General features: G+C 58.3%; 3 protein-coding genes across 6 annotated transcripts; 1 reads left to right on the top strand and 2 right to left on the bottom strand.

Annotated features, from left to right (window-relative positions):
- Positions 1–4,262: 4,262 nt before the first annotated feature.
- On the bottom strand, positions 4,263–17,554 carry TBC1D10C (TBC1 domain family member 10C). Of its 3 annotated transcripts, none has more exons than XM_043970140.1 (10): positions 16,953–17,553; positions 16,144–16,319; positions 15,027–15,126; positions 11,294–11,401; positions 10,838–10,944; positions 10,366–10,480; positions 9,939–10,004; positions 9,565–9,754; positions 5,640–5,794; positions 4,264–5,533 (listed from the first exon to the last, which is right to left on the bottom strand). In XM_043970140.1, exons 1-10 carry the CDS (start codon positions 17,118–17,120, stop codon positions 5,192–5,194), a joined length of 1,527 nt encoding a protein of 508 aa, XP_043826075.1. In that variant the 5' UTR covers positions 17,121–17,553; the 3' UTR covers positions 4,264–5,191. The 3 variants fall into 3 exon arrangements, with proteins under 3 accessions (XP_043826076.1, XP_043826075.1, XP_043826077.1); XM_043970142.1 differs by having other exon boundaries at positions 16,489–17,089; XM_043970141.1 differs by lacking the exon at positions 9,939–10,004 and having other exon boundaries at positions 4,263–5,533; positions 16,953–17,554.
- Positions 17,555–17,979: 425 nt separating this feature from the next.
- Positions 17,980–20,571, top strand: PPP1CA (protein phosphatase 1 catalytic subunit alpha). Its single transcript, XM_043970159.1, has 7 exons — positions 17,980–18,140; positions 18,321–18,452; positions 18,961–19,191; positions 19,335–19,439; positions 19,556–19,779; positions 19,865–19,999; positions 20,089–20,571. Exons 1-7 carry the CDS (start codon positions 18,086–18,088, stop codon positions 20,197–20,199), a joined length of 993 nt encoding a protein of 330 aa, XP_043826094.1. The 5' UTR covers positions 17,980–18,085; the 3' UTR covers positions 20,200–20,571.
- A 41-nt stretch (positions 20,572–20,612) lies between these two features.
- RAD9A (RAD9 checkpoint clamp component A) lies at positions 20,613–23,385 on the bottom strand. 2 transcript variants are annotated; one of them, XM_043970152.1, is made up of 11 exons: positions 23,202–23,384; positions 23,047–23,117; positions 22,837–22,968; positions 22,635–22,749; positions 22,317–22,416; positions 22,090–22,199; positions 21,888–21,994; positions 21,750–21,814; positions 21,522–21,638; positions 21,031–21,199; positions 20,613–20,946 (listed from the first exon to the last, which is right to left on the bottom strand). In XM_043970152.1, exons 1-11 carry the CDS (start codon positions 23,233–23,235, stop codon positions 20,851–20,853), a joined length of 1,116 nt encoding a protein of 371 aa, XP_043826087.1. In that variant the 5' UTR covers positions 23,236–23,384; the 3' UTR covers positions 20,613–20,850. The 2 variants fall into 2 exon arrangements, with proteins under 2 accessions (XP_043826087.1, XP_043826088.1); XM_043970153.1 differs by lacking the exon at positions 22,837–22,968 and having other exon boundaries at positions 23,202–23,385.
- Between the last annotated feature and the right edge of the window lie 1,975 nt (positions 23,386–25,360).

Below are 25,360 nucleotides of genomic sequence, written 5' to 3' on the forward strand. Positions count from 1 at the left end.
AGATGTGGAGGACTTCAGATAGTACCCATATAAAGAGGAATTTTGGAGGGGGGGGGCAGTGAGGGTTAAGTGACTTGCCCAGGGTCACACAGCCAATAAGTGTCAAGTGTCTGAGGCTGGATTTGAACTCAGATCCTCCTGAATCCAGGGCAGGTGCTTTATACACTGTGCCACCTAGCTGCCCCCCCCCCCCCCGGTAGATGTGTGTGCTACTTTTAATGCCCCCTGAAAGCGGAATTTTATAATTATTAGAAGCATCCATGATGCCATGGGCTGTCATGTGAAGTAATGAGAGTCACATCCCTTAAAGTATTCAAGAAGAGGCTTGATGATCCTGTCAGTGGAACATTCCATGGATGTATTCATGGGAAGTTGGAACAGGAAGTGCTTGAAGCAAAATCAGAGCATTGACCAGGGTCATGGGTAAGGCAGGAGCCTGGGCAGAAGGCAGACAGCGCCATATCAGAATCCCCTTGGCAACTTGCCCAACATAAGCTATTGGGCTTTGTTTCAAAATCACTAGCAATGGGGGAGCTCACTACCTCAAAAATTAGTCTATTTCCTTGCTGGATGTCTCTGATTGTTTAGAAGTTCTTCCAGATGTTGTGCTAGAATCTATATCCCTGTCTTTGCTCTGCCTTGTTCTTAGTCTTGTCCTCTGAGACCAAAAGGAATATATGGAGCCCCTCTTGTCTAGGACAGTCCTTTGGGTATTTAACATCACAGATAGATGGCTAGGTGGGTAGGTAGGTAGATGATGGATGGATGGATGGATTGAACATTTACTATGTGTCAGGCCCTGTGCTAAGGGCTGGGGATACAAATGGGAAACCCTTTCTTGTCCTCATGCAGTTTACATTCTTGGGATGAGGGACAACCCACAAAGAGGATCCCTGGGCATTCTTCTTGACTGGTGGTCAGCCAGCTTCTGTTTAAGTACCTCTAGGTTATCTGGGACTGGAAAAGGAGCTGAGCCAGAGAGGTGGGTGCCAGGGGTCACTGATGAACTGTTCCAGTGCCCCACTGACATCCACAGAAGGTCAAGAGGTTGTAGGAAAGGCCCTGAACTGTTGGGTAAACCCCTCGTGACGGTTTTATAGGTTCATAAATCTCTAGTTCAGGACAGCTGGGTGGCTCACTGGATAGAGGGCCAGGCCTGCAGTCAGGAAGACCTGAGTCCAAATCTGGCCTCAGACACTTGCTAGCTATGTGACCCTGGACAAGTCACTTCACTCTGTTTGCCTCAGTTTCCTCAGCTGTAAAATGAACCGGAGAGTCACTCCAGTGTCTCTACCAATAAAACCCCAAACGGGGTCCCAAAGAGTTGGACACAACTGAACGACAAGAAGATCTCTAGTTGCAAGGGAACTCAGAGACCTTCGAGGCCAATCTCATTTTACAGGAAACCGAGGCCCAGAGAATTTTAGTGATTTAACCAGCATTCCTCAGCAGCTACATGGCCAAGTCAGGATTCAAACCCATACCTTTCTGACTCCAAACCCAATTTAGAGTGTTGGTTAGGTGACACAGTGGACGGGGCCCTGACCTTGGAGTCAAGAAGACCTGACTTCAAACCCTATTTCAGACACTCACTGTGTGACCCTTCTCTGGGGCTCAGTTTTCTTATCTGTAAAAACAGGAATAATAGTGGCACCTACCTTCCAGGGTTATTGTGAGGATAAAATGAGATATTTGTTTTGCAAAACTGTGAAGCATTTCATAAATGCAAGTTGTTATTATAGTATGTAATAATCTATTATAATTATATAATAATATGTTCTAATTATATCATCGTCATCGTCACCCACTATACCACGTTGGCTTTCAGAGGTCAGTTTATTCAGTTTATGCCTGGGCAGGAATCCCTGCTATGACAACCCAAGTGGTCATTGAGCCGCCTCCATTTTTCCCCCCTAGGGAAATGAGGGTCAAGTGACTTGCCCAGGGTCACACAGCTAGTAAGTATCAAGCATCTGAGGTCAGATTTGAACTCAGGTCCTCTTGCATCCAGGGTTGGAGCTGTCCCTTAGACAGCTGAAGTCTGCCTTGAGGGGTGAAACGTGTTCAGGGGCTGCCACCTCCTCCAAGAAGTCTGCCTGGATTCTTCCAGGTGGTAGTAGCCTTCCCCTCGACCTCTGGTAGCAATCTGCCCACACCTCTGGGATGCATTTGGCCTCAAATACTGTGCCTCCGAGTTCTTGGTCTCGAGGTTTGTGTCCGTGTCTACATCAGGGAGACAAATCCTACCTCTGACACTTACAGGCTGGGTGAGCGAACATTCTGGTGACCCTCCCGCAAATACCCTCCTACTTCCGACGTCCTCCCCAGAACGTGGCCCCCAGACTGAAGCGCAAGACTCCAGAGGGGATTTGACCAAGGCCACAGGCAGCCCTTGGTTCCCAGTCCACTTCACCCCCAGCCCCCTCTCTTGGTTTTGTGGCTGCCCCATCTCATTGCTGAGTCATAAGGAGCTTGCCTAGAATGGACCATAACACTCAAAAGGCCCAAGAAGCAACTCTTGTGTCTGAGGCAAATGGGCACATGCTCAGTTCAAGAGGGCAATGGAGACCCTAACCCTTCCAGGCCCATGATGGGGGAAGGGGATGGCAGAAGTCTGGCAGCTTCCTGCTTTATCTTTGCTAACCAGATGCCAAGTTAACTAGTTTCTGTGCTGCCTAAGGACCAAAAGTGTTGTCAGTGCCCCCTATGAATTGTGGCATCCAGGGACACAGCACAGATCACAATGGCCTAGGTAAAGTTCTTACCAATTCCTACTCAACAGTGCCTGGAGTGTGGAGCCTTTACCAGTTGCTGGGGGTTGACTACCCACATACCAGGTTTTCCTCTAAGGCCCACACCCAGGCCAGCCCAGGCCAGCCCAGGCCAGCCCAGGCCAGCCCAGGCCAGGCCAGCCCAGGCCAGCCCAGGCCAGCCCAGGCCAGCCCAGCCAGCCCAGGCCAGCCCAGGCCAGCCCAGGCCAGCCCAGCCCAGGGAGGGGAATATGGGTTTTCAGGGAGGGCTTGGGCTTTAGACTTGTTTGCATTGTGGGAAGTGGGGAAACTTGATCAGGGGCCTGGGCTCTGTGCTTGTCCAGCCTCACCCTTCTTGCTCTGGTTCTGGGTGGGGCTCAGGTCAGCAGCAGCCCCTCTGAGCCAGGAGCCAGGCAGCGGTGAGGCGCAGAGCCCTGGGCATGGGAATTAAGGAAGACCTTGGTTCAAGTCTTAGTTCACTTGTCTGACTTGCTTAGGCACCACTCTCCCTGGGTCTCAGTTTCCCCACTTGTCAATAAGGAGCATTTCCTGCAGCCTGGCTGGCCTGGCTGGGAAGGGGACAGGAGAGCAGGGATAACAAGGGACAGGAGTCTCAAAGGAACCAGCCTTATTGCCGAGGCAACAGTGAAGACACAAAGAACCCTAATGAGGCCCAGTGGGCACAGGCGGTGATTAGGGAGGCAGAGCCCAGGGCTAGGGGAAGGGAGGGCAAAGGTGGGAACCAGGAAGGGGCCGTGGCTGGGAGAGGAAGAGAAGAGGCAGCCAGTGGACATAAACCTGGGGCTGCCGGGCAGAGCCTTGGGCCTTGCCCTAGCTGTGCCCTCTCAGCCCAGAGCAGTCCAGACCCTGAGCTCACAGGAAGCTATGGGGAAGGGGGGAATGTGGAGGAGGGGGTAGCCTCTGAGGCTTTCTCCTTTGTCTCTCACACACTGGGCTTCTGTTCAACCTTGGCTTTCTGGAAGGGGGAGCACAGGAGGCCAAACAGAGCCCCCCCCCTCTTAACCAGGCCTAGTGGGAGAAGGGGGGTGGTTTGGAGGCCTGGAGAACCCCAGCCCTCCATCTGGAGTGGGCAGAGGTGGAAGATGTCAATTGCTTTGGGGAACTAGGGGGATATGGGAACTGACCAGTGAGGGGGGAGGGGTACCCTGAGCAGAGAGGAGGGATACCCACAATAGGGAAGGGGCACCTGGAGAAGGGGCATGGTCTTGCCTTACTGAGCCTCTCGCTCAATTCCCTCATTTTACAAAAGCCCAGAAAGGTCAGGGGCCCTAGAAGAAGTTACACAGCTAGAGTGTCAGAGGCTGGCCGAGGACCCAGGTCTCCTGTCCCCAAGTCCAGAGCTATTTGAACTTCACTAAATGATTGTTGGCTCCAGAAATGGTGGAGAGGGGCAGGCCTGGCCTGAGCAGGTCCCTACTCACAACCACAAAGATAACAATAACTTTATAATAGCGGCCACTTACACAGTGTTAGAGAAAAGCTCCCGTTTTCTTTCTCAGCCAGCCTGGCAAAGACCCCTGGGGTGAGCAGGTGGGCATTATTAACTCCATTTTACAGCCAAGGAAATATGCTGACAGAACCTAGGCCCCCTGTGGGGAGGGGAAGGGGTCCTTGGAGAGAAAGGGACCCCTTTTGCCAAGGTTTCCAAGAAATTCTGAAGCACAGTAGACAAAATTGATCCTTTTTGCCTAGCACTCCCCCCTTAATGCCCTCCCCAGTCCCAGCTAATAAGGATTTTTTGTTCCTAATGAGGACTTCTGCGATGCATTCCACTTCATTGGGAATGTCATGGAGCAGAAAAGGGCCATTCTACCCAGTAGCTTCAATTGACCGGGCCTTTATTAAGCACCTGTGTGGAAAGGCCTGCAGCCTGCCTGGGGGCCTTCCCCACATCACCCTGTGCCCTGGGGCCAGAGGTGACCAGGCCTGGCTGGCTGCCGAGCCCCCCGGACATCACTCTTTGCACCGCAGAATTGAGTGTGGCTCTGCCCACTTTTACTGCTGGAGTAGGTTCTGTCCCCTGTCTTTGGGCCAAACTCTGGGGCAGGTCCCGGGTGGGCCTTCCCAGAAAAGTGCTGGTGATGGATACTGGAGGGGCCGTGAGGGGACGGGGTGCGACTGGGGGCCTCCCCAGTCCACCCCCGGGGCCATCAGAGACAGCTGCCCAGGCTGCGGAGATGCCTGGGAGAGCCCAGGTGGGGGAGGGATGCAGGGAGACCCCACCCCCAAGGGGCCCTTGACCTCCCCATTTTGGTTCAAATAGAAGAGGCCCTGGAAAGGACCAGGTCCAACCCTCTCACTTTACAGAAGAGGACACTGAGTTCAGGGAAGGGAGGGGCGTGGCCGGGGCTAGAGGACAGGATTCAAACCCAGGGCCTCCAAAGCCTCCCCTGAAGTCCCCTCTCTCCCAGGAAGGCCAATCAGAACCGCGTGTCCAGGAAGGAGGACGAGGCCCGGTGGGTCCTGGATGGGCCCTCTGTCTGGGGGCCCCGGGGTCGTGTCAGCAACCCGTGGAAAGTCTTGCCCCGCGTCTGTGGCTTCTTTCGGGGCCGTGGCTCCTCGGGGGGGTGCACCACAATACGGGGGACCTCCCGGTCTGGTGGCTTGGCGGCGGCCAGCTGCTGGGCCTCAAAGATGGCCGAGGCACCCGGAAGGCGGTCTTTGGGGCTCAGTTGTAGCTCTGGAGAAGTCTTCTGGAGCTTGGCTAGCTGAGTGAGGCTCTCCCGCTGCAGGTCTCGCTCCGAGACCGCCACTGCGTGAACCTGTGGGGGCAGCTTGTTGAGGGGGGGGGGGTCTGGCGGGCTGGGGACCTGGAGATGCCTCCACCTCCAGGGCGGAGCGGGGCGGGGGCTCAGAGCTACCACCCACCTGGGCCATGAACAGGTCTTCCTGCAGCTGGGCTGGCGGGATGGAACGCAGAGTCTCCAGTGTCTCCAGCAGCCCGGGGCAGGCCCGGCGCTGCTCAGCTGTGCCCAGGGCCAGGCGGACTAGGGTCAGCCCCACCCGGAACAAGACCTTCACCCCTGGAGAGATAGGCACCTCAGAGGGAGCCCCCGCATCTCACCCTCCCAGGAGCAGGAAGCCCCTCTCCACCATGGCCATCCAGCTCAGCCTTGAAGACCTCTAGGGAAGGGGAGTTCATGACCTCCCCCAGCAACCCATCCCACTGGGGGATAGCTTGAATCCTTAGGAAGTCTCTGCTCACATCCTGCCTCTTTTAATACTTTAAAATTTTTTTTCTTTTAATACTTTTTATTAACTTTTGTTTTGTTTTTTTGGTGGGACAATGAGGGTTAAGTGACTTGCCCAGGGTCACACAGCTAGTAAGTGTCAAGTGTCTGAGGCTGGATTTGAACTCAGGTCCTCCTGAATCCAGGGCCGGTGCTCTATCCACTGCGCCACCTAGCTGCCCCCTTTTTATTAACATTTTTGTTTTTGTTTTTGTTTTTTGGTGAGGCAATTGGGGTCAAGTGACTTGTCCAGGGTCACACAACTAGTAAGTGTCAAGGGTCTGAGGCCGGATTTGAGCTCAGGTCCTCCTGAATCCAGGGCCGGTGCTCTATCCACTGCGCCACCTAGCTGCCCCCTATTAACTTTTAATACTTGCAGACAGCTGTCATATCCTCCCAGGAGGGTCCCTTCTCTTCTCCAGATCAAACATCTCCCTGGTGGAAGCACCAGTCATATATCATGGATTCCAGGCCCATCCTGGCTGCCCACCTCTGGACTCTCCAGTTTGCCAGTGGCCTCCTAAACTGTGAACAACACAACTGAACACAATATCCTGAATTTGGTCAATGGGGACAGAATAAGGAGAGGCTTTGACCCATTCATGCTCCTCAGTGAAACTGAAGGTCATATTCATTTTTGTGACTGCCATAGGATGACACTCACATTGAGCTTGTGGTTCACTAAGACCCCCAGACCCCTTCTAGACAAAATGCTATCTAGGGGCAGCTAGGTGGCGCAGTGGATAAAGCACCAGCCCTGGATTCAGGAGGACCTGAGTTCAAATCTGGCTTTAGACACTTGACACTTACTAGCTGCGTGACCCTGGGCAAGTCACTTAACCCTCATTGCCCCACAAACAAAACGAAACAAAACCCCCAAATGCTATCTAACTGTGCCTTCCCCATCTGGTTCTAGGGAGGTTGAATTTTTGAACCCAAGTGGCGTACTTTTACACTTATCCCTCCTCAACTTCATCTCGTTGGATTTGGGCCTTCATTCTTGCATGCTGAGACTGTCACCTAGTACATTAGTTCTTCCTCTCAGCTTTGTGTCATCCACAGATGTGATGAGCCTGTCACTGGGCTGAGGACAGATCTCTGGGGCACTCCACCGGAGACCTCCCTTCAAACCTGGCCCCACCTCATCTCCAACCTATATGCCATGTTCCAGCCAAGGTGCCTCAGTTTCTCCTGCATACACCAAGCTCCTTCCTGTCTCCCTGCCCTTGTCCATTCTTCTTGCCTGGGCTGCTTTCTCATTCTTCTTAGAACCCCACACATCCTTCAAGAACCAACCATGATGCATCAGGAACTTGCTAAAGGCCAGTACTAAGAGAGCAGGTGATGTCATGGCCAGAGATTGCCTGAGTCCTTCAGAGCCTCGCCTGACCAAGTCCTCTTTCCACTCTCGGCCTCAGTTGCCTCCCCTCAACTCACACCCCATTTCAGCTCCCTTTCATCAGTCAGTAAACATTCATGAAGCACCTACTGTGTGCCCAGTCTTGTGCTAAGCTCTGGGGATACAAGGAAAGGCAGAAGCCAGTCCCTGCCCTCAGTGAACTTCCAGTCTAATGGGGAGACCACATGCACATGACTAATGCAAGCAAGCAATCATACATGCATTTTACGCATAAATATTGTGTGTGCCCACCGCCCCCAGCAGAAGGTAAGCACCTCAAGGGCAGGGATAGTATTCATTTTGGTTCCCTACATCCTCGGGACCTAGCACAGTGCTTGGCACATAGCGAGCACTGAAGAGAGGCTTGGTGAATGGAATGTTGAAATAGAGAGAAAATGATTGGCTGGTTGGCTGAAGAAACCAGAGGTGGGAGGGGAGGGGAAGGAGGGAGGGGGAGGGAGAGGAGGGGAGGGAGGGGTGGGGAGAAGTGGGAGAGGAAGGGAGGGAGGGGGGATGGAGGGGAGAGGAGGGGAGGGAGGGGATGGGAGGGAGGAGAAGGGAGGGAGAAGGGGAAGTGAGGGGAGGGAGGAAGGGGAGGGGAGGGGAGAAAAGGGAGGGGAAAGGAAGAGAGAGGAGAGAAGGGGAGAAGAGGGAGGGGAAGGGAGGGAGGGGGGAATGGAGGGGAGAGGAGGGGAAGGGAGAAGTGGGAGAGGAAGGGAGGGAGGGGGGATGGAGGGGAGAGGAGGGGAGGGAGGGGAGGGGAGAAGTGGGAGAGGAAGAGAGGGAGGGGGTAATGGAGGGGAGAGGAGGGGATGGGAGGGAGGAGAGGGGAGGGAGAAGGGGGAGTGAGGGGAGGGAGGAAGGGGAGGGGAGGGGAGAAAAGGGAGGGGAAAGGAAAAGAGAGGAGAGAAGGGGAGAAGAGGGAGGGGAGGGAGGAAGGAAGGGGAGGGGAGGGGTCGTGCCACAGAGAGGTTTTTCCCGTCTCAGCTGAACTCGCTCCCTCTGCCTCACTAACTGCATCCCGCATTCCCAGAGCTCCCCCTACTCCTCTGAAGTTGCCCCTCCTCCCGGCTCTCTGGGTTCCTAGCAGCCTCCATCTCTTCCAGGCTCCTCCATCCCCGTCTCTGAATCATCTCGGACCCACCCCCCTCCTCACCCCTTCCAAGTCCAGTCGGTCCTGAGCCTTGTCCCTCTCCTTCCACAACATCTCTCCCAGGTCCTTTGCTTCTCACCTACATGATGCAGCCGCCTCCTCCCCGGGCTCCCTGCCTCCCGCCTTCTAAAGCCCAGGCCAGGCCGAGTCACTGCTGCCTGCTGCCACTCGGCATTCAAGCTCTCCGCTCATCGCCCTCTGACCTTCCCAGCCTCACTATCGTTGTCACATTTCCCCCTTTGGAGATTCTCCATTCCAGCCCAACTGGCCTCCCAGCCTGGTCTCCATCATGAGTGGGTGCTGGGCTGCCAAGCTGCTTCTTCCAGGAAGCCTTCCCTGACTGCTCAGCTGAGCACCTCTCTGCTTCCTCCAGTATCCTGAGGGGGGTCAGTGGGGCCTGGTCTTTGTCCCCATCACTCCCTGGCCTGTCTGCTGCACGCGGGAGCACATGCCATATTCTCTCCCTCCCTCATTAGATTAGAAGCCCTTGAGGGTAAGGATGCTGTGTCCCCCCCCTCCCCTTTTTTTAAACTTTTGTATGTCACTCAGGACCTCAATAAAGTTCTTGTTCAAGTCAATTGCTGGGGGCGGCTAGGTGGCGCAGTGGATAAAGCACCGGCCCTGGATTCAGGAATACCTGAGTTCAAATCCGGCCTCAGACACTTGACACTAGCTGTGTGACCCTGGGCAAGTCACTTAACCCCCCATTGCCCCGCAAAAAAAAAAAAAAAAAAGTCAAGTCAATTGCTCAGAACACTGCCTGCCCAGCGCATGCATCCTTTGCTTTTGGTGGGAGACTGAACCAGGACTCCTGGGGGGAAGGTGGGGAGGGGTAGACTGAGGTTCAATGGGATCATTGGCTGTCACTGTCCTAAAGTGCAATGGGCTGCCTGCCTGGAGGGAGTGAGCTCCCCATGGCCGGAGGTCTCCAGTGAAGGCTGGATGGGGTCCCTGGTCCTGAGAGCCAACTGGGAGAGGCTGCCAGGTGTGGCCCAGTTGGGACCCACTCACCTTCGCTGAAGAAGGCATCCCAGATGCGCAGAACGGTGGCAAAGGGCAGGGATCGGGCAAAGAGGCAGAGGAACCACTCGGGCAGGTAAAGTAGGGGCCCCACGCCCTGCTGATGTAGGTGCTTGTGGATCCGGGGGCACAGCTTGCCCAACAGGGCTGAGAACACTTCAGCATCCAGCCGTATGGCCTCCTGGGGGCAGCCCAGGAAGGGACGTTGAGCCTCCGGGGCTGCACCTTTAACCCCCAACACACACCCTCCCCCTCTAAGGTTGGCCCCTCTTGGTCCTCAGTCCTATCTGTTCTCCTGCAGGATCACTGACACCCCTGTCCCCCCTCTAACCCAGAGGGGGCCCCAGGAGATGAGGCTCACTCACCATATGGGGCCCATAGTAACCAGGCAGGTAGAACTCACAGATCTGCACCAAACACCAGAAAGCCTCCTGTGGAGACAGGAGGTGAGGCAGGGAGGGGCCTTCCCCAGGGGAGCACAGAAAGCTGGATCCTGGGACCCCGACCCAAAATCGCTTCTGGTGAGAAGGCCTCCTTTATATGGTATGGCAAAGGGAGGGAGCTCCCTGGAGCCCGGGTTGGGGGGCATAGCTCACTTGGTGGGGGCATAGCTCACTTGGTGGGGGGATTGGCTCACTGGGGGATGGGAGCTCATCAGGGCTGGGGGGAATTGCTCATTTAGGGGGCAGAGTAGATGAGCTAACTTTGGGGGGCCCATTAGGGCTGGGGGGACTGACTTATCCGGGCTGGCAGAGAGGAAGGATGGGAGGCTCCTTGGGGTCAGAAGCTTACCTCAGGGGGCATCTGCATGAGGAGCACAGCAGCCACAGGCCCCTGGGCCTGGCAGTAGCCCTGTTCAGGCCGGTACAGGGTATAGGCCTTAAGCACATTCAGGAGCCCTTGCTGCCTGTGGCAGGAGACCCCATTAGGGATCCAGATGCCCCCCCCAGGTCACTGCCCCCCTTCTTGGATGCCTGAAAGGACAACAGGCCTTGACCCTTTATGTGACAGAGTAGAGGCAGCACCAGGTGGGACCAAGCAGGCCTCAAAGGAAGCAGGGCCTAGTTCTGGCTGTAAGACCAACCAGCTCTGGGCCTGTTCTGGGCCTGATTTTCTTCGGGGGGGGGGCTAGGGGATCCCCACCAGCTAGACTGATATCTGATAGTCTAAGGCCCCCCTCCAGCCCCATCCCAGGGCAGACAGCACCCACACACACACACCAGCACTGGGCAGAGCAGGGTATCTGGCCTCCGGCCCCTCTTACCCATGACCCTGGGGGGACAGGAACATTTCATGGAGGGGGAACTGGCGATGCAGGTCTCTCCCAATCGCCTCCAGCCACTGAGGGTCTCCTGGGGCTGAGACCAGTTCCTGGGGTCCACCAAGGCAGGCAAAGGGAGGAAAGTGTAGAAGCGTGGGACTGGAGAGTTTGGACCTGCCTTCCCACCCCCACACCTATGTAGCCTCGTTGGGAATCCTCTGAGAGGTTCCTGGCTCCTGTTCTGGGCTCAACTTCTCCTAGGGAGTTGGATGAGGGGCATGGGAGGACTTGGGGAAGGGTTACATTCAGGAAAAGCAGGTCTCTCCCCCCATTATATGCAGGCTCCCCTTCTTCCCCTGCCCTGCTTTCCCCTCGGGTCTTGCCAACTCTGGGTTGGTGGGTGAGAGCCATGAGGAGGAATGGGAGAGAAAGGGGAACAGGGACTCCCTGGCCCCTCACCTGGTAGGTGTTGGGGTTTTGGGCCTGTCGGTCTTGGGCCCCACACAGCAGGGGCCAGCAGCGGGCCCGCAGAGCAGACGGGATCCCTTTACGGCACTGCATCTTCACCTGCAGATGATGATGCCATCCTTGGTATGAGAAGCTCATCCCTCCCCAGTTCCCTGGAAGGCTGATCCAGTCTTTCCATTCCCTCCCCACCCCTCGCAGAAGGCCAAACCCCGGGTGGGGTCGCTGGGCACACACCCAGCTCTGTGAGTAGAGAGAGGGACCAGACCCCCCCCCCCAAAAAAAAATTCCTTGGCTATTCAAGTCCACATCTGTCTTCATTTGGGCTAAATCCCTGTGTACAGAAAGCCCTGGCACTGGGTCTAAACCACTGGGGCTGATTCTGAAAAGCTGGACATCAGCACAGGCTGCACTAGTGCCCTACCCCACCCCTCCCCGCCTGACTGGAGCTCAGGGCTCTGCACAGAGCAGGTTCTTTTGAACCCAAAAGGCCTTAAAAACCCTCTGGAAATGGAGGCTGGGCTGATTCCCCTCGGGATAAAGGACTTCCAGTGTGGGCAAGGGTTACAAGAGCCGGAGCTGCCGAAATCTCCCAGTTCCCTTTGTTGAACTGAATGGAATTGCAGAGGAGCAGCCTGCTCTTGGAGTGGGGAGCTTGGCATGAGGGATGGGGCCCAGGCAGGTGATAGGCGAGGCCAGTGGGGCCTTGAAGGGGATTGGCCTCCAGCCTTCCTCATCATCCCAAGTCCTGCCCTCAACCTCAGGGAATTCAATACCCATGTGGATGCTCCTTGAAACATTCCTACCCCACTTCCCCTTTATCAGCCTCCTCAACCCTCAGCTACAGAAATTCAGCTGGCGCCTACCTTCCTTGAGGCTTAAAGCCTTGCCTCGCCCCCTTGTCCTCTCCCTCCCCCGGCCCCCCTCTCACACAAACACACACACACACACACACACACACACACACACACACACACAGGTCTTCTCTCCTCTTCCTTGTGAAAACCACCGGAGGAAGTCGCAGCCCTGCTGGCTGGGCCCACCACAGGTTCATCTTCTATACCCTGAGCAGGGCTCTCACTGTCACAGGGTATGCCTTTTTTTTTTTCCCTAATTGATGACTCACTTTCTTCCCAACCTTCTCTTTCCTCCTTAAGCCCAAAGCACCAAGGACTCCCAACCTTTTTTTGGTCCCTGAAGTCCTTGACTTTCAGGAACACTTCCCAAATCTCTGATTCCATTGTCTCTCCTCTCCCTCTCTTAACCCCTGATGATCCGGCACCTGACCTTATCATTCCACAGAAACTGTCCACTCCAAAGTGACCAATGATCTCTTAGCTGCCAAAGCCAATGGCCTTTTCTCAAGCCTCCCTCTGCTTGACCTCTCTGTAGCCTCTGACACTGTTGGTCCCTCTCTCTTCCTCGATCCCCTCTTCTCTCTGGGTCTTAGAGGCAACCCCACTTCTGGCTCTCCTCCTCCCTCTCTGATGGCCCCTTTTCTGTCTCCTTGGCTGGAGCCTCCTCTCGATCATGCCCTCTGACCATCGGTATCCCTCAGGGCTCTCTCCTGGACCCTCTTCCCTTCTCACTCTGTTCTACTTCACTTGGGGATCTCATCAACCCCCATGGACTTAATGATCACCTCTATGCTGAGGCTTCTCTGGGAAGCCTCTACCCATACTGCCCCAGTCTCTGGCTGACTTCCAGAAGACAAGATGTCCAGAACAGAACTCCTCCTTCTCCCTGAGCCTTCTTGACAGAGCAGAGCAGAGCACCTCCACTCTGCCTTTCCTGAAACAATGATGGCAGCTCATGAGCTCTCTCTCCTCCCCTCTGGCTCCAGGATCTGAGAGACTGGCAGCCTACCAGCTGTCTCTGAGAAGGCCAGCCCGTCCACTCGTGTCCAAAATCTCATGCCTTCCCACCTCTTCTAGGGTCTTGCCTCCTCAGCCTCACCTTATCGACCAACCAGCTCTCTCCCTCTCTCCATCTGTCTGTCTCTGTCTCTCCATGGCTTCCTCTCATGTCTCTCCCTCTCTCCATCTCTCTGTCTGTCTGCCTGTCTCTCCATGTCTCTCTCTCATGTCTCTCTCTCCATCTCTCCATCTCCCTCTTTCTCTCTTTCCTCTCTGTCTCTCTCTCCCTCCCTCACCTTTTTTCTTCTTTCTCTCATTTTTCTGTCTCCTTTAAAAAACAACCTTCTTCTGGCTGCCATCCCATATCTCTCTTCCCTTTTACTATCAAACTCCTAGGAAAAACAAAGCTGCCTATCTTCCTCACACTCACCTCCCATTAGTCAGACTTCCAACCCCAATACTCTACTGAAAGGATTTTCTCTTCATTGCTAAGGCCAGCGGCCTTTTCTGTTCTCATCCTCCAAAGTGACTCAACCCCGTAACTTTGAATGCTCCTCCTGGACTCCCTCTCTTCCCTCAGCCTCCACAACAGTGTTCAATGTGCTAGCCTCTCTTTCTCCATCTTCTTTTCTGGGGCACCATTCATTTTGGCTAAGGCTGTGTGTCCCCAAGACTGGGCCTTAAAGGGGACAGCTAGGCGGTGCTGTGGATAGAGCACCAGCCCTGGATTCAGGAGGACCTGAGTTCAAATCCAACCCCAGACACTTAACACTTACTAGCTGTGTGACCCTGGGCAAGTCATTTAACCCCCATTGCCCTGGGGGGAAAAAAAAAAGACTGGTCCGTAGGCCTTCCCTTCTCTCCTCTCTTCTTCCTTAAGTGAGCTCATCTGCCCCCGTGGTTTCAATTCTCATCTCTGTGAAAATGAATCTAACATCTCCATGGCCCACCCTAATTTCTCTCCTAACTGACTCTAGACCCATACAACCAACTCCCTGCTGGGTGTCTGTACTTGGGTGGTTCATTGGCATCTCCCCTTTACTGAGTCCAAACAAAGCTCATCATTGCACCCCCCCCAAACTTGTACCTCCTGCTCCTGTCCCTCTTTCTGCTGGCACCCAGCTTCCCCCAGGCTGTTGTCCCCACCTTAGTCACTCTCCGCTCCCCCTTTCTGTCACCTCTCTCCTCCAGGGTGTCACTGAGGCTTGTCAATGTTCTTGGTGACATCTCTTGTCTCCCTCTCCTCTCCACTCACCTGGCCACCACTCTGGGCCAGGCGCTAGGTCAGCGCCTCTGGCTGTTCCTCCAACAAGGCCGTCCATCTCTGGGCTCCGTCCATGGATGGAATACTCTCCTGCCTCATCTCCACCTCCTGACCTCCCTGGCTTCCTTCAAGGCCCAACGAAACCCCCCCTCTCCAGGAAGCCTTTCCCAACCCCACTCAATTCCTCTGCCCATTATTTCCTATTTCTCTTGTCTAGAGCGTGTCTATACCTGTTTGCTTGTTGTCTCCCCATCAGAGTGTGAGCTCCCTGAGGAGGGGGCTGCTTTTGCCTTTCTTTGTACAGGTCCTGGTGCTCGGACAGTGCCTGGCACACAGTGGGTGCTGTCTAAATAGCTGGGCAGAGAGTTGGCCAGCCTCCAGTCCAGAAGGCCCGGGCTCCAGCCCCACACCTGAGAGATACCGGCTGTGGCCTTCCAGGGATGTCCCAAGCCCCCATGGGCCCAGGCCTGGGTGTTCCACATCCTCAGGAAACCCCAGGTCCCTCTTCCTCTTCCCAGGGCCCGGCATGAAGCTGGCATTGAATACATGCTCACTGGATCAAGTGGAAGCCCCACTTCCCCTCCCACTCCCCAGGTGGGGTTCTCACCTTCTTGGCCCGCCTGGACATGGTCTTCTCCCAGTGAGTCGTCATCTCCACCCACTTCATCTCTCGTTGGCGGATCAACTCCAGTGAGGGCTGCCCTGGGCTAATGGGGTCAGAAAGGACAGGGCCCCCCACGGTCACTGCCATCCCCCTGCAGACAGGCCACCATCCCATGGCTGGGGGAGGGGCACAGCGAACCTGAATCTCTCTTGTTGTCACGGTAATGGGAAGGATGTGGCTCAGAATGTGGTCGGAAGAGGGAGGGGATATGGCTCAGTTCCCCCTCCCTGATGGGTCAGCCCTGAATAGAGGCCAAGGGAGCTTAGACTGAGCAGCCAAAGACGGGGGGACTAGGAGCAGAGGGAGCTGGGGGGAGGGGGTGGGGAGCCACTCCAGGCCTGACTGTGCCCATCCCACAGATGAGTCTCCCTGGCCTAAACCTTGTCGGGTTCCGGGACTTTGCCAGGCGCACAGAGACGGGGCGATGCTCCTTCCTCTTGGGTGTCACGGCCTTCCCCCAAGACCCCTTCACTTGTCTCACTACCAGGGACCAGCACACACACCCATCCCTAAGCCCCATGATGCTTTGCCCATCTACTGCCTCGTACCGTGAGCTGATGGTGCCCTCACTATTCCCTCTGACTAGAGCCTGGCACTGTTCCAAATGACCTCTGCCACCATCCCCAAAGATGGGATCTGAGTAGCCCTAGTGTTTGCTCATCCCCATTTTACAGATGAGAAGACAGAGGCCTTGGAAAGGCCTTTCCTCTCTACTCCTTGGTCACCCCCTCCCCTGGAGGACCTAGAATGTCTCTCCCCACAACAAAGAGAGGATCTTTTGATTCCTGACTTCAAATCTCTAGTCCTGTCCTTCCCTGCTCCCCCCTCTCCACCCCGTCTGCCCATCTTCTGTCTTATCTAGACTTTCTTCCCCAGCTCTTAACCCTAACCCACTAAGAGCTGTGTACCCTGGGTCACAAGAAACATTTATTGAATTACATGAACCCTCTGAACCTCAAATTATGAATTAGAAGCACCCTGACCTCTCCTGGATCCTCAGGGCATCCCCTTCCCCAGACCTGACTGAGCTAGGCCTCAACCCTCCCCCTGTTCAGCTCACCCTGCCTCCGAGGGCTTGGCACTGCCCCCGATGAAGCCATATCGGTCAGCTCTGCGGTACGGTCCTGGACCATTAATCTCTGAGTCTGAGCCAAGGGAGCTGGAATCATCCTGGATATCAGGGGCCTGGGCCAGGTCCTCCCCCAGGGCAGCAGCCATAGCTGGCCTGTCCCCCTCCTGCAAAGAAACAGCACCCAGCATCCCCGTGTGCTTGATTCAGGGACACCAGGAGGATGTCGGCAGCCCCGTAGACCCTCATGCCAGAATCAGCCCAGCTGTGTCCATCACCCCACAACCCCCAGGTCCAGCCCTGGGCTCCCCGTCACTCAGGTTACACCTGACTCACCTCAGACAGTTGCTGCTTTGCTCAGTCCCTCACCTCACCTCAAAGGCGCTGGCTCTCTCTCACTTCCTCCCCAGAATCATTTCCTCCTCAGCCCCAGATGGAGCTGGGTAGCCCCTGGGGTGGGGGTGGGGGCCCTATTCTGCCCCTGCCCCTTGCTCCTTCCTGCTGTGGCCCAGCCTCCTGCCCCACAGGGATGGCTGGGCTATCCCCCCTCCCCATCACCCTGATATCCAGAGAGTCGCCTTTCCCACCCTCCTGCACCCATCGAAGCTGCTTCTGCGCCACTTGGGAGAGGCAGAATCTCTCCTCCCTCCTGATATAATGGGTCTGGGGTCCTAGGTTTGCAGTCAGGCCCTGGACCACTCTCTGGGACTCAGTTTCTCCCTCTGTAGTTCGGGACGCCTGAAGTCCAGGACAAGACAGCAGTTGGGCTGAAGGAGCTCTGGGGGCTTCCTCGGACTTACAGCTCTCGTATGGGGGTCAGTCCGGTGTGCTGGCCGAAGCCAAGGCAGGCTCGGGCAGAGGCTAGGTCCAGACCTGGTGGGGGGGGGGCTCACTGTCCAAGGTCCTGGAGAGCCCGAGGAACACACCCAGCACAGTGGGGGCCTGCCACGTTGGAAGGGTGGTCCCATGGGGGATCTGTGAGGGGCAAGGTTGAGGTGGCCCCAGAAAGCTGGGGACTCGGGCAGAAGCCGCCCATCCCCTGGGGCGTCCCCGGCGGGCTCAGCTCAGACATGCGGGGAGGGCCCCCGGGGGAGCCCGGCTTCCTCGTAAGTGAAGGGTGGATAAGGACCCCCAGCAGGGCGCCCCGGTTCCCGTGGCCCCCCCTTCCCTCGTCATCGTCCTTGTCATCGTCAGCACAGATAACGTCTCTGCAGCGTCTTAAGGTTTGTGAAGGGTCCTGACATCCCCATTTTGCAGATGGGGAAACGGAAGCAGGGGCGCCTGGGAGACTGCCGGCACTCAAGCACAGCGGGAAAGCCTCTGAAGGCGCACTCGTCCTGCGGGATCCAGGGATCCCGGCGCTGCGGGCCCAGCGCCACCTCGCGGCCCATCTCCTCTTCTTTCTCCGCCTCCTCCCAGGCCCCGCCCCCTTCTGCCACCGGCCCCGCCCATTCCTCCCGCGCCCTCCTCCAGTTCGCTCTTCATTTCCTGGTCCTGCCCCTCTTCCCGTTTCTTTTCCGGCTCTGGCTGCAGCCCCTCCCTCTCCCTCCTCCAGCTTCTTTTCCTCCTCCTATCGCGGCCGTATCTTGACTCGTCGGTCCCGCCCCTCTCCTCCTCCTATCCGGGCCGTCGGCTCCCTCGCAAGTCCCACCCCTCATCTCCTCCTCCTCCTATAGAGGCCGTGTTCTCGATCACCGGTCCCGCCCTCTCCCTCCGCCATCACCGCGGGTGCTCCCCTCCCGGCCAGCGGGCGGCACTGTGGCGCGAGGCTCGGGGCGGGGCCTGGGCGGGGGCTGAGGCCGCGGGCAGAGGGCGGAGGGCGCGGCGGCGGAGGCGGCGGCGTGAGCGGGCGGCGGGAGCGGCGTGAGCGGGCGGCGGCGGCGGCGGGTAGGGGCCGGAGGGACGTAGCCGGGGCCCTCGGGGCGGCGCCGCCATGTCCGACAGCGAGAAGCTTAACCTGGACTCCATCATCGGGCGGCTGCTGGAAGGTACCGGGCGGGGGCCGGAGGCCCCGGGCGGGGGCGGGGGGAGGGGGCGGCCGGAAGCGGGGCCGGGGCCTCGCCGGAAGTGCCTGCGGGGCGGGGGGAGCGGGACGGAGCGGACCCGGCGGAAGTACCGGTGGGTGGGGGGCCCCCCGGGGCGGGGCGGGCTCTGAGGCCTGTGTCCAGTGCAGGGCTCCCGACCCGGTAAGAACGTGCAGCTGACGGAGAACGAGATCCGCGGCCTGTGCCTCAAGTCCCGGGAGATCTTCCTGAGCCAGCCCATCCTCCTGGAGCTCGAGGCGCCCCTCAAGATCTGCGGTGAGCCCCCCGCCCCCCGCCCTCCGGGGGCTGCCCTCCACCTGAGCCCAGCCTGCACTTATTAAGCGCCGGAGATGCCGGCCAGAGGGCTGCCCAGGGACCCCGGCCCCTTATCTTAGGATGAGGGAAAGGAGGGGATTTAGCCAAGGTCGTACAGGTGGTGAGCTGGGGGGGGGGGAAGAGGCAGAATTTGAACCCAGCTCCTGTGACTCCTGTGCCGGCAGGGTAGCTGTGGGTGCTTAGTCAGCGCTTGTAGGAGTGGGCCGGAAGGGACTTCCCCTATGAGGGTGCCGGTGTAACCAGATAAGGGGCCGGAACAGAGGCGGCCTCTGGTCCTGGGGCTTAGGGAGCCGCAATGGGCAGCTCTTCACCCAGCCCTTTGTAGGCCTGCACCCCCCAGTAGGACTTCACAGGGTGGGGGCTCTGGAGAGGTGGGTGCCCTTGCCTCCCGGTAGGGGCCCTGCAGGGTCGCCTGTCGCAACGGTGGGCCTCCTTTCTCCCAGTGCAGGTGACATCCACGGCCAGTACTATGACCTGCTCAGACTGTTTGAGTACGGGGGCTTTCCCCCTGAAAGCAACTACCTTTTTCTGGGGGACTACGTGGACCGGGGCAAACAGAGCTTGGAGACCATCTGCCTGCTGCTGGCCTACAAGATCAAGTACCCAGAGAACTTCTTCCTCCTCCGGGGCAACCACGAGTGCGCCAGCATCAACCGCATCTACGGCTTCTACGACGAGTGTGAGTGGGGCCGAGGGCAGGGCAGGCAGCTGGCTGCGGAGCCAGGCCTCTCCCTCCCAGGCTCTCTCTTCAGGGCTGAGTGTGGGTCAGAGCCCAGGCCCCTTAGGGGCCCCTCCTCACCGAGCCCACCCCTGTCCCCACAGGCAAGCGACGCTACAACATAAAGCTCTGGAAGACCTTCACAGACTGCTTCAACTGCCTGCCCATCGCGGCCATTGTAGACGAGAAGATTTTCTGCTGTCACGGAGGTGAGGCTTGGGCCAACTCCTTCAGGGGGTGGCAGTCACGGCTGGGGCCGGGGGGAGGGGGATAACCCCCCCTTTGCCTGGGCACTGTCGAGCTTAGAGGAGGCTGCCTTCCCCAGGACTGTCCCCAGACCTGCAGTCTATGGAGCAGATCCGGCGCATCATGAGGCCCACAGATGTGCCGGACCAAGGGCTGCTGTGTGACCTCCTATGGTCAGACCCTGACAAAGATGTGCAAGGCTGGGGGGAGAACGACCGTGGCGTCTCCTTCACCTTTGGAGCTGAGGTGGTGGCCAAGTTCCTGCACAAGCACGACCTGGACCTCATCTGCCGCGCTCACCAGGTAGGGCACTGGGGCTGGGGGCGGGCCAGTCAGCCTGGCACCGGGTGCTGACACAGGGTGCTGACCTGCCCTTGCCCTGGCCCAGGTGGTGGAAGATGGTTATGAGTTCTTTGCCAAGCGGCAGCTGGTCACCCTCTTCTCTGCCCCCAACTACTGCGGTGAGTTTGACAACGCAGGTGCCATGATGAGTGTGGACGAAACCCTCATGTGCTCTTTCCAGGTGGGTGAAGCCAGGGCCGGAAGGGAGGGGGACTTTGGGGAGCCAGCTCCCCAGGGCAGTCCCCCTGACCAGGCCCCTCTTCTCTGCAGATCCTCAAACCAGCCGACAAGAACAAAGGCAAATACGGGCAGTTCAGTGGCCTGAGCCCTGGTGGCCGCCCCATCACCCCACCCCGCAACTCCGCCAAGGCCAAGAAGTAGCTGTGCCAGGCATCCCCAGGGATGAGTTGATTGTACAGAAAGCCCGGCTCCTCCTGGGCTCTCCCATGCCCAGCAGGGCCTCTAGTTGCAGGGAGCACCAAAGCTTGGTGTCATTTTCTTTTATAAACAAAATCAAACAGAGTCTAATCCCCTCTAGCCCTGACCTGTCCTCCCCCCACCCTCCCACCCTGGGAGCTGGATCCTGGGTGGGGGAGGTGGGGAGGGAAGAGGGAGGAGACCCTTCGGAGCAGGGAAGAAAGCTTGAGTCGTTTGTGGGCTCAGCTGCCCTGTCTCTGGGGCCAAGAAGTTGTGGGGACACCAGGCTTGGCCCTCACTGGTCTTTTTTGAATAAATGTCAAAGCTGGATTCTCATCCGCCTGTGGGCCTGCTTTCTGTCCAGGAATGAGACATGCTTCGGCTTGGGAGTCTTTATTAAGGGAGAAGGTGCTGCCTGGATGCTGCCAGGCCAGACCCAGAACCACCCAGCTCTCTGTCCCCTCTGGGCCCAGGTTCTCCATCTCCATTAAGATGGCCACTCTCCTCAAGCACAGTTCAGGCCTTTGCTGGCACAGACCAGGCAGGTGTAGGAGCCAACGCCAGGTGTCCCCTCCCGAGGTGGCGGCACAGCTGTCAGAGTCCCGAGAATGAGGTTCAGCCCTCCCCCTCACTGTCTTCTGCTAGTACTGGGTTGGGCTCTGAGGGGGGCTCTGTCGGGGCCAAGACTGAGCCAAAGAACAGGGACCGGAACTAGGATGGGAGAGAAGCAGCAGTGAGTACAGGCCCCACACCAAAGTGGAAGAACCTACCTCTCTAAGGGGATCGCTCGCTCACCTTTTTTAGGGGAGGGGTCCCGGGCACCATGTTGGGCTCTGCCTCCTCTTCCTCGGACACGGGGGAAGGAGTGAGGGGGGCCACCACTGCCCCTTCACACACAGTAGTTTCCATGGCAATCATGTAAGAGTCGATGTCGTCGTTGGCAAAGTCATCCAGGTGTGTGGTGCTGAGGGAAAGAGGAAGGCCCAGAGCTGGGGGTGGGGTGGTGGGCCAGCTCTCCAGCTTGGCAGAGGGGAGGGTGGGCTGACAGGCACCCCGGCCCCTAGGGTCAGCAGGCTTTAACAAAAGTCAGGCAGGGGGCTAGAAGCCAAAGCCCAGGCTGTGTCCTGCCTCTGTCTGGGCAGCGGCTGAGGCCGGCAAGAAGCTCAGCTCAGGCCCTGGGGAGGGGGGAAAAGCCAGACCAGAAGGGACAGTAGTAAGTCTTCCTGCTCACAGGAAGTGAGATGCAGAAGGGCAGAGGGAGGGGGTGCCAGGGGAGCCCATCTCACCTGTGAGCCCCCTGCCCAGGCAGACAAGGCTCCTGGGAGCAGAGGTCGGGCTGAGAGAGGGTAGCGAGGACAAAGTGACCGTCCAGCAGCGAGTCCTCAATGGTGAAGATGGCTGGCCTGGGGGTGGGATGAGAAGCCCCCTTGGCTCCTTGGCAAGCATGGGAGCAGCTCTCCCACCATATTCCATCAGACTCGGGGCCCCCACCCAGGGAGGGGCCCTGATGGTACCTGCCGGGAGCATCGAAGTGGATGTTGAGGGGGAGGTTGGCAGACTCTGCAAAGCTCAGGAGCCCCTGGAAGAGCAGGTGGGGGCGTAAGAGCACAGGGGGGTTCAGGGGGCGCCAGGGGTAGGGGGCAGGGCCTCACCCGGAACTCCTTGAGGCAGAAGGTGACGGAGGCTCCCTCCTGCGCCCGAAGCTCCTGGAAGTCGTCCTCGCTGAGGCTCATCTCTGTCATCATGGCCCTGGCAGCATCTTGGAGGAGGGAGCGGCGCCTCTATCCCGGTCTCACGGCCCCCTCGCTGTCCCCCCCCCCCCCATCTGCAGGGCCCCACCCCCTCCCGGCTCACCTGTGTCCTCCTCCAGGTGGCTCCGGAAGACCACCCGGCGGCCTCGGCTCACACCCAGCGTCACCTCGGACAGCGCCGGGGAGAAGGGCGACACGGCCTCCACCAAGACCCTGTCCGGGCACAAGGGCCAAGGCCGGCTCAGCCCGGCCCCCAGCCCCGCCCCCTCCCCCCCCCCCCCGCCAGGGAGTCCCCGCCCCCCTCGGGGCCAGAGGCCTTGGGAAGCTCACCGGGCCGGGGCGCGGAGCAGGTGGGGGCACAGGGCAGGGTCGAAGATGGCCTGCAGGGACTCGCACTCCTGGAAGGACAGGTTGTGAGTCTTGGTCACACCTGGGGGCGCAGGGGGCGAGGCGGCGGTCAGCGGGGGCGGGCCGGCGGGAGCCCCTGCCCGGCCCGCCCGGCCTCCCCGGCCCGCCCGGCCCGCCCGGTCTCCCCGGCCTCCCCGGCCCGCCCGGCCCGCCCGGCCCGCCCGGCCCGCCCGGCCCGCCCGGCCTCCCCGGCCCCCCCGGCCTCCCCGGCCTCCCCGGCCTCCCCGGCCCCGCCCGCACCGTGCTTGCAGTGCAGCTGGATGACCAGGCGGCTGCTCTCGGGGCTCAGCGTGATGCAGCAGCGCTCCACCGTCTTCTCCAGCGCCGCCAGCGAGCGGAACACGGTCAGGAAGGACTGGCGGGAGGCACGGCGCAGCCATCAGCGCGGCGGCGGCGGGCGCCCCGGCCCCGCCCCCCGCCCCGCCCCGCTCCGCGCCCCCACCTTCATGAGGACCTTGCAGCGCGGCGGCTGCGCCTGCGGGGGCCGGGCCGCCTGGTAGTGCTGGAAGAAGAGCGGCGCGAAGAGGAAGCACGCGAAGGCCGAGCGCGATGCGTTCACTGTGCGCAGCGAGAGCTGGGGGTGGAGGTCAGGGGTCAGCGCCCCCCCCCCCGCCATTCCCCCGTCCCCCGCCCCACCCGCGCGCCCCCTCACCCCGTCCTCGAGCGGTTCCAGGTACAGCTCGTCTCCGATGCGCGACAGCGAGTGCGCGGCCTTGCCCAGCACTGCGGGAGGGGCAGGGGTCAGAAGGCAGGGGTCGTGACCTCCGACCCCGGCCCGCCCTCTCCCCGCATTCTCCCCGCACTCACCCCGCACGTTTCCCCCAGTCACGAGGCACTTCATGTTGCCCGACCTTCCCCCCGCCGCCTGCCCTCGGCCGGCCGCCCCGGCCTCAGCACCGTGGGCCGGCTCCCTTCCCGCGCGCTGGGCCTCGGTGCCGGCCCCGGCCCGCTTCGTCCTTTCATTGGACGGTGCGCTGCCGACGCGGAGGCCCCCGTCACGTGGGCAAGAAGCCAACTTATCCTCGCTGCGGCTTGAGCCACATGACAGCAACCCAGCCCTCCTCCGAGCGTCACGTGAGAAAACAGCCCGAGCCCCGTCACTCGCCTTCGTCACGTGACTTTGGCCGACGGGCTCGGAGCGACGTAACGCCCCTCCCGCTTGGGGGTGTGGTCTGCGTTCGGCTCCGCATGCGCAAACGCCTCCGTTCTCTCAGACGTTTTACCTCTATTCTAAAAATACCAGAGCAAGGGGGCAGCAGGTGGTGCAGTGGATAGAACACTGGCCCTGGATTCAGGAGGACCTGAGTTCAAATCCAGCCTCAGACTCTTGCCATTTACTAGCTGTGTGACCCCAATTGCCTCACCAAAAAACAAAAATAAATAAAAATACCAGAGCTGCCTGTCACCTGCCCATTGTCCAGATTCAGAAACTGAGGGTCCAAGGCACGAAGAAGCATATCTTGGGCCCTGGGAAAGGCTGTGGTCAAAGTTCTCATGTCCTTCAAAGTGTTTTTTCTCAAAAATGTTATTATTATAAATTGTTCTCCTTTAGGGCAGGCGCTGTAGTGATCTTGTGGCACTCAGCACAGTGCCTCCCATGCAGTAGGTGCTTAATAAATGCTCAGGGAATGAATGAGTGAATGAAGGAGTGAATGATTGCCCTCAAAAGAAGGCTGCTCTTTTTCCTCCATAATGACATTTGTAGACAATAGGGGAGAGGTGATCGGTAAATCGCATTTCTCTCCAGCAGGTGTGACCCCCATTTCCCAGATTGGGGATGGGGGGGCTGAGGGAGAGGCTGGGTCGGGGGAAGCCCCTGGCACATGACTTCTGTAGAATCAGGGACAGATGGGGGGCTGGAGGAAGAGGAGCCCCTCCAGAGGCAGCTACCCTTGGGCATGTTGGCTGACTTTGTCCAGTGGATTCTGCAGCTCCGCAGTGACAATGACCACAGTGGAGCATGAGGGTGACCCTGGTTGGTCTGCAAATGTAGAACAAGGGGCAGAGAATCCTACCTCAACCACCTACTTCCCTGAGGGGAAGAAGGGAGGAAGGTAGAGCCAGAGCAGGGAGGGAGGAGAGGTTGTAGTGAGGACCCAAACCTACTTTGAGTAGGAGGGACCATCCACAGCAACGATTATCTTCAGGTCCAATTGGATGGAGTCAGTAAGTTCTTATGAGTCCTATTAGCCCCATTATCCTGCGTAAAGGGTTGCAGGGAAAGGCCAAAAACAATCCATTCTGCTCTGGAGAAGCACTGAACCAGGGGAGGCAGTGTTCAAAGGAGGAATGTGTAGGGGGAGTCAGAGAGATGGGCGAGAGAGAAGGTTAAGGAGGACGAGGAGAGCCTTGAAGAAGGTGGGACTTTATCAGACATCTCAGGGAGGCCAGGAGGCAGAGATGGGGAGGCAGAGCAGGCCAGCCAGAGAAGATGTCTGGAGCCCAGAGATGGAACAGCCAGGAAGCCCAGAGTCACTGACTGGGGAGGATGTTGTCAGGGAGTGCGGTGTAAGGAGACTGGCAAGGGAGGAGGGGGCTGGTGATGAAGGGCTGTGAAAAGAGGGTAGATTAGAACGCTTCATGACCGTGGTGGGCCAGCCACGCTGCTCTTCTTCCTGTTCCTCACCCAGAACTCTCTATCTCCTCTCTACCTGCTTTCCTGCTGGCTATCCCCCATGCCTGGAAAACACTCCTTCCTCAGCTCCACTCTTAGACTCTAATTTCCTTCAAGGCTTAGCTCAAGGGCCACCTTCTGCACTGGGTGCCTTCCCTGATATCCGCCCCCCCCACCAGTGTCTGACCCCCACCTCCCCATTATCTTATATCTGTTTTGTAATTCCTATTGTAAGGGTGTGCTAGAGACCAGGAAGCATCATTTTGTGACCCTTTCAGTTATACATAAAGCATTCCACACCTGGGAAGGGATTCTGAGACCTCAGTAAACCAATTATATGTGAAAAGGCCAG

This window comes from Dromiciops gliroides, chromosome 6, assembly GCF_019393635.1.
Source record: "Dromiciops gliroides isolate mDroGli1 chromosome 6, mDroGli1.pri, whole genome shotgun sequence".
NCBI classification, from domain to species: Eukaryota; Metazoa; Chordata; class Mammalia; order Microbiotheria; family Microbiotheriidae; genus Dromiciops; species Dromiciops gliroides.